Genomic DNA, 8240 nt, shown 5'->3' with positions numbered 1-8240 from the left:
AAAATCTGTAATATTATTTTCTTTATATTCTAATTATGACCTACATGGAGTATATCAGTATATCAGTATCTCGGGAAGGGTGGGAGAGGCCTCATATATTTTGCTGCTGAACAAGCATAACATGCTAAAATAGAAGCTTTAAACATGTAATCAGTGTTGATTGTACTCTACCGGAGTACTCGAAGCGCTCTATACAACACGCCACATTCACCCATTCACACAAGCACTATCTTCTATGCTTTTTAAGTGCTTTCTAACTACCATGCACACACATTGTGTTTTGTATTCAGATCGATACAACTTGGAGTTGATATCTTGCGCAAGGATATTTGGTATATGCAATGTAAGGGGGTATAAGATAGTTTTAGTTTTATACATAAGGACTGCACCTAATGATATATTTTTAAATTTCAGAATAATTAGTTTAGGGGTAACTTGTCAAAAACCAGATGTGCAATAAATCTCCAGCTCTGCCTTGTGTCAAAATAAACACTGAACCCACGGGGAAGCCACTGAGCTGAATACAGCTCAAAACAAAATCGAGATATAATTAGTCACTTCTAATATTTGAATTTGAAGTGACTAATTTTGTCTAATTCTTGTTCAGTAACAGCTCGAGCTGCACAGTCAAGGATGATGTAAGGGAGGGTGGGGCATGTTACAGATTCCTCTGTATTTGGTCAGTCCACCATCCTGGATTATTTCAGTCTTCAACACAACCTGCGGAAACTTTTAGGTGATAAGTTTGCTTTGTATTGTGTTTTAAAGGGACACCTGATATGAGTCTCTCTGACCAACTCTGCAATGCCTGTGCAACTGGAAATCTATTAGAAATCATAACTTTACTGCAAAATGGAGCTGATGTAAATATTAAAAATGTGTTTAATAGGACTGCAATACAGGTAAGTAATAAAAACCTTTTGAACTGGCTTTTTTTCCGAAGTGATCTTAAACATATTTGGACGATTTCAGTCTGTTTTGCTTGCTAGCAGCTTGATTTACTTCCTTGTTTTAGTGCTTTGTGTTAGAGGCTGAGGCCTGAGGCCTCCTCACAGTACTCTTCAAATATCCACCAGCTTCGATAATGTCATCTTTATACTGAATACAATCGTCTCAGATCGATGTAAATATTTTTTGAAGTGCAGAAATCTGTATGTGGCAGTTATAAGTTTGGACTCTCCAAAATAGATTTAAGTGTAGTGAAAAAGATAAACAGTTTACCAAAAGTCTAAAAAGCTGAAATTCATGATTTACTATCAGATTTGAATACATTTATAGATTAATATAAATACATATGTGTGCATGAGTGTGTTTTATGGAGTAATAAGATGTTCTGTTATCACTTCCTTAGTTTCACAATTTATTTTTCAAATGCAGATTTTGTACTTGACTCAGAGAGAGTTATAGTTTTTTTTTTTATCACACGAAGTAAAGAATAAACTTGTGTTCATATTATTGTAATTAAGAGAAATCAGCAAATACGAGACAACATTAAAGTATGAAATTGTCAGTGGAGCTGAGGAGCAGCAAAATGGTGTTGTTAAGGAAATGGTGGTGTTGGGTATTAGCTGTTAAAAAGAACCTGGATTTATTCAGATGTACGTTTTTTGCTTTAGGACAAAATATATAAATTGTTCAAGTCTCTTAATTTTAGAAGAAGCGGAAAATAAAGAATAAGTAATTACTGGTTTATGGTTGTGGGCAGAGATCTGAACAGATCCTTTATGTATCTATCCAACACCGTGTTTGGGGTGTATGTAAGTATTAGTCTGAGTTTTGTTTTTGTTTGTTTTAGTGATAACTTTTTAAGTAGCAGCTGCATTTAATCATAAAGTAGGGCACAGAAAAGAGCAGAGTCGTGAAGCATGAGGCACACAGACAAAGGACGCGCCCATTTCTACAGTAAACAAGGAAAAGGGGAAAAACGGCTGCTTCCCACATTCTAACACACATACGCACATGCTCACGTATCAACACTGAACAAATGTATTCATGATTGTATTACTTTTCTTGTGTATAAATAACGATAAGTGCACATCACACACTCTCAGAAATAGAGGCACGAGAGAAGAACATTTTGTACATTTTTTAAATGTTCCCTTAAAAGTACAATACTGGTCTTTAAAAGTGCAGAAATGCCCCTTTAAAGGTTCAATTTGAAATAAAGTACAAATCTGTACCATTTTGACCTGTACTGCAGTGACAGTGGCAGAATGTGGTAATGGGTCAGCATGGGAAAATCTGGATGGGGTTATTGTAAAATTCATATGAGATGTGAGTGTGCTCATAAAAGCTACATGTTATAATCAAATCTGTTGGTCCTCTGTACGTAAATTATCCTATGATGCAAAGAATATCTGTAACCTACCTTTACATTTATGTCTTAGGAAAGTACATGACTGTACTTCAGATGGGACAAATTCATAAGGTACAAAAATGTACCAAGCCTGAACGGTACAGAAATGTCCCTCAAAAAGGAACACCCCCAGCGACAAGCATTTGTACCCTTTTTGGTACACTTTGGTACCCCTATTTCTGAGAGTGCAGGGCCCCCACTTTGGTGTGAGCGCTCTGCCCTGCAAGTAAAAACTGCAGCGTGTGTGTTTCTACTCTCTGACTCTAAGCTGAAGAAGTGTCTTTAGAATAAATCTCTTGACACTACAAAAACAGAATTTTCAATTTTTATGCTCTTGTCAAATATAAGTTACTAGAAAAATATTGAAAAAAATGAGAAAAAACCAACAATTCGATGCTTAGTTAATTTCCTGCTATTAAAGATGATATCACTGAAAAAGTACATTTGAAAATCTATTTTAATCGCTTGCTTGCTTGATTAAAATTAATTCTTCCAGGATGGAGTTACCTTTAAGAGCAAACCTGTTCAGAAAGGCAAATAATCATATGCAGCAGTTTGACCAGAAGGCCTGTTTTTAGCGGAGGTAGCGAAGACATTTAAGTGGGAACTCCAGTCTCATGAAAATGAACTAATGGGCTGCTGTCAGCGCTTGTGAGGCCTGTGCGCAGCGAACCAAAACTCCGTCAGCCCAACGTGAAAAATGCCCGTTTTGCCAGATTATCAGCCCGTGCCCTGCTTGGATCCGATTTTAAACGTGCTTTTGTTTTTGTTTTTGCTCGTGCACTGTCTGCGTGTCACACGAGGTTTCATATGAACGATCATATTGGGTGCAGGCCTGCAGCTGAACGGTCCACTCAGAGAAGAAGCTCCTCCTCGTTGACCGCTCATCCAACATATCGTGTGCTCGAGTTCATAATTATGCATGGTAATTTTTGAAATTCATACATGCACATGTACGAGTCCAGACGAACTGGTGAAGATGTTTTCACCTATCTGTATGACCTTACCTGTCTGCCACCAATAGAAACAGGTCCGCTGATGCTGCTCCAATCAGGCGCAGATTTTCCCTGTGACGACAAGAAACGTCAGGAGGAGAGGCGGGGCTAATGCGGCCGGGCTGAATTAATAGCAATACACTTATTGAGCATTAAATGCATTAAATTGGGATTTAGTGTCATGGGATGAATTTAATATTTAAATATAAAAATAATAATCGCCAGGCGCACCCTGGGCAGCTCCTTAAAGCTTCTTCTTCTCCTAAATTCTCTCCCGCATCCATTCTCTCGCCCTCCGTTGTGTGTGTGCAGGTGGTGAAGTTGGGGGACTCCCGGGTCATTGAGACGCTGCTGCAAGCGGGGGCAAATCCAAATGTGCCAGATCCCTCCTGCGGTCTCACCGTGACCCACGATGCCGCTCGTGAAGGATTCGTGGATTCTGTGCGCGTGCTGCTAAAATATGGGGCCGATGTTAACATGGCAGATGAAAGAGGTAGGGAATTAAATGATTTGATTTACTTCTGTTTTGTTTTCTTCTCGCACCTGGTTTTTATTGACCTATAACTCCACATGAAGGTAACCTTCCGCTGCACCTGGCCGCCAGTAAGGGTCACCTGGAGGTTGTCAGGCTGCTCATTGGATACACCGAGAATCGCGGCGTACGCAACAATGACGGACTCACCGCCGAGCAGCTCGCGCGCGGCAATGGCCACACGGACACAGCCACGTTCATCCAAAACCATCAGTGAGTGGACCAAACTGCACCTTACACGAGAAGAGTTTCTGCTCCCAAAATAATATGGGAGGGATTTTTCCTGAGCCCAGTTAAGTCAAAAACACAAAATAAATGAACAAAACAGATGAAGGCTAATTATTTTACATGTCAGTCCAGTGGTTTGTGCTCTGAATATTTTATAGTTTTGTGAGTTTTAAAGCTTCAGGCGTACCAATTTGTTTTTTCTTGTTTTGTTAGTTTTTGTAATTCTGACCTTATTGGTTTAATTATGAATTACTTAAAATGACATTAGTGGACAAATTCCAGCTGCTGGAGCATAACAGTGAGATGGTAAAATTATGTCACGTCAATAACACACATAATGGTCTTAAATTTTTTTTTTCATCTTTTCAACACTAAAATATACATACTGTCTCTCTGAAAAATAAAAAATAAAATAACGATAAAATTCAAATAAAATTCAGTTAAATTTAATAATAAATAACACAGGGATGAGTGGTCGTGGATAGAGTGAAACTATTGTTTACTATGTATTTAATAATAATAATAATAATAATAATAATAATAATAATAATAATAATAATAATAATCTGTTGCATTTGAGTCATCTTACTTTGCTATTTCATTAACAATTGAAATCCAATTTGTATTCTGTTTTTCTTTAATATTTAGGTGACATTTACAGTCACCTAAGTACAGTTGTGCTTTCACGTGTTTACTAAACAGAAGTTAGGAAGTAAAGCCATAAGATTTACACTACAAAGAGTAGTGCAAGGAGCAATTTTATACTTATTAAACCAGTATGCACCTTTACAGGCTACACAATGAATCTAAGGATAAACAAGCTGCTTTAAATCATAAACATCGTCATAAACTGCTATGCTCATAGATTAATACAGGCAAAGATGTCAAAGCTTTCAGACCAGCCTCAGGAGCTGATACAAACAGATGGGGTACTTTCCAAAGTCACACAACTTACCACAACAGCTACAGAAAGCACCGAGTTACTGTCAACCAAACAATCAACGTGAGCTTGAGCTTGGCCTGATTTTACATGTTAATAGTCAAAGCGTTAAAATCTGTAAATAGACTCTGAGGAAACACACGGAGCTTTGTGAGGCCCGTCCATTGTGTGCCAGAAAACAGCGTTTCTGAATGTAAAGGAAACATAATGCTGCTGTCACCTTTTCTATAAAATTAAAATATTATTTTCCAGTTCACAGATTGAACTGGTTTGTTTGTTTCTTGTGTTTCGTCAGCGAGGCTTTGAACTCTAACAAAGTGCCTCTTTTTGATACTCAGCTCGAAACATTTAACCGAAAGTGAAACTTAAAATCTTTCGCGTGCAGTTTGAAATTAAACGACCGTCTTGTTGTTCAGTTTTCAATAGCAAATAATACACCGAGCTTGTAATAACCCAGTGGTGATACTGTTGTTTAACTTATTCATTACCGGAATTAGAATTATTGCAACCTGTATTTGAAGCAAGGGCGTAGATTTGGCATGGACGGAAGGGACATGTCCCCACCAATAATTTGATCTCTTCGAGTAAAGAAAAACTAACCCGATAGAAAGAAAAAAACGATCTGCCAGCGTCTCATTAACCCAGCGGTGCAGAAAGCGTTAAACTACATCCTCTACTGGAGTCCTAGTCATGTGACAGATATGGCCAATGTGATTGGCTGAGCCTTTCAGGGTGCTCCGTTTATTTTTAGCAGCGGCAAATCTGCGCTGAGAGGAGGAGAGGAGGACGGCAGCAAAAAGGAAGAACCTGGATATAAGAAAGTAATTTTCAAAGAAACCTTTGAGTCACTTAAAGCCAAGTTCACTCATAAGATGTGTCCGTCATAATAACGTTACAGGCTATGCTAAGCTTTGGCCCACATCAGTCTAAAATTGTATGTAACCATTAATAACGTGTTTTGGAAACTAACTGCACAACAGCAGCACTATTAGTTCTCTCAGTCTCAGAGCAGCATTTCTAATTTTGATTGAAACTGTCAGAGAAAACGGCAGCCTCGAGTAAGCCCGGATATTAGTTTACAGAGGCTGTTAAAATTATATGTCTAACGTTAAATGTTGGTGACACAATAATTTCATCCTAATGGTGCTGACATACTCATAGGGTTAATTTTTGAGACAAAATATTATGAGGTAGTCATGATTTCGCAAATAATCCACCCAGTTTGCACAAATTGTTTTAAAAATGCACTCAGCCTACAAACATTACTGATGAGTCAAGATCTGCACAAATTGACAGAAACCGAAGCAGCTCCACATTTTATTCTTATTGTCATGTTTGTCCTATTTGTCAGGTGACAGAAGAACCAACACAAAGAGTAATGGTGACACAAGATCACAGGTGGAATTGATAATTTTGTGGTAATCTTAGACGAGTAGTTTTATGGACAAAAACCACCAGGTCATTCAGTGTTCCCTTAGTGCCAAAATATAAGAGATGTTGGTGTAGTATAACTGAAGTAATGTTGTTAAGTCCTTAAAGTCATATTATTTTATTGTCATGACTGTATTTGAAGCTATTTTTATTTTTGTATGATACCTGATTTATATGGAATATGGCTGAAGTAAACTAAAGCCTAAAATACTTTGTTTAATAGTACTTTAACATTATATAATTCACATATAAAATTATGAATTGTAATTTTAAATGGTTTAAAAGCAGGTAGAATAGCATATGTAGGCAAGTATATTTCTCCCTTTTTTTTTTAAATCAAGAAGCAAAGAAAAAAGGAGAAAAAAAAGAAACAGGGCAGGGGTCGATGGTTGGATCAAGCGTGCCCACCAACGCCAAAACCAAACGCCCTATATTTGAAGTGTGTCAGCCTGAACTCACGAGCTTTGTTTTCATGTCAATTCGTTATTAGAGGAAACCGGAGGTCGCTGTGTTAAAGCTTCTTTCTGAAATCATCTCAAATCAGATTCCAGTCAGACGTCAGCTCATCGTTAATGAGCATGCGCATACGCCGCATCTTCTTTAGTTTGTTTGTTTTCTCCGACAGGACCGGACAGCTGAACAACAGAGCGAGCGCGAGTTTAACTTCACCTCGGGTCTCCGCCACCACAAAGTCCTCGATATGCGTGGGTTTTTGTTTGTTTTGGGGCGCGTAACTTTAGATTGTGTCTGGGTGCAGATGGAAATAAAACGCACCGCAGACAAAGCTTTCCTTTATGGCGCAAAAGCAATAATTAACAGATTCACCTTAGACGAGCCTAGGCAAGAATCGATCAATCCGAGACAAATGACAGCGCTGTGGAGGATTAAGGCTGAGCTACTGCGCAACGAACAGGTTAAAGGTGACAAACCAGTTTTTCTTTTGCTTTGGAACAAACAGAGGTTTTAATGTCAGTTAAAATTTATCCCAGGGTTAAAATCAAATTTGCGCTCATGCCTCGTGGAGCTGACGACACAGTGAAAATGTTTAACTAAAACACATTGTAGTTCCACTTATTTTATAATTTTTCAGGTCTAATTTTAGTTAGTATGCATAAATGCAGAGGTTAAATATGTGACATGAACTTTCACATTTTTCTCCCACAGGTAAGAGGAAAGATGTGATTAAGAGAGCAACTTCTTCTTCTGATCCTTTGTTTCCCGGACATTGAACACGTCTATACGTTAAAAACATAATAAATTAGCGCTACAAAAACTTGAGAACAAAAATCTGGTATTTATATTCACAGTCTGGTGGAAAGAATACTTAGCAACACTTACTAAATCAGAGAATGTGACTCTTTCATATTGTTATTGAAAACGTGTGAAACTGAGTGCATAAAAGTGTTTTTCATTGATATTTTTATGCATTCACCAAACTAATATCTTACAAACTGTGAAACAATGCTTCACCATTAGGTGCATCTACACACTTCTAACACAGTCACGTAAACATTAACTTCTTTTTGATGCTGCATTTTGTTTGATGGTGTTATGTTCTGGTCATCAATGAAAGCTCTCAGAAAACGCTGGCACCTTTGTGTCTGGGCTAACATTTATCTAAAGTTAGTACAAAGTTATGTTACCAAACAGCAAGCATCAAAGTGAATCATCTAATTGTAACCTAAGAATGGTCTTCTGTTTTTTGTGCACACTGCAAATAAATCACACGTGAATTTTTCTTCTTCTGTATTGTCTGTT

The 8240-nt window shown here is 37.8% G+C and overlaps 1 protein-coding gene across 1 annotated transcript; it reads left to right on the top strand.

Annotated features, from left to right (window-relative positions):
- Positions 1–779: 779 nt before the first annotated feature.
- On the top strand, positions 780–4208 carry cdkn2c (cyclin-dependent kinase inhibitor 2C (p18, inhibits CDK4)). The gene is made up of 3 exons (XM_087836353.1): positions 780–902; positions 3664–3844; positions 3928–4208. Exons 1-3 carry the CDS (start codon positions 780–782, stop codon positions 4098–4100), a joined length of 477 nt encoding a protein of 158 aa, XP_087692479.1. The 3' UTR covers positions 4101–4208.
- The last annotated feature ends 4032 nt before the right edge of the window (positions 4209–8240 follow it).

Source organism: Neolamprologus brichardi, chromosome 23, assembly GCF_056152115.1.
Source record: "Neolamprologus brichardi isolate AB-2024 chromosome 23, ASM5615211v1, whole genome shotgun sequence".
Classification (NCBI taxonomy): domain Eukaryota; kingdom Metazoa; phylum Chordata; class Actinopteri; order Cichliformes; family Cichlidae; genus Neolamprologus; species Neolamprologus brichardi.
Note: the sequence above shows the minus strand (reverse complement) of the source record. Positions and strands in the feature narration are given on the sequence as shown.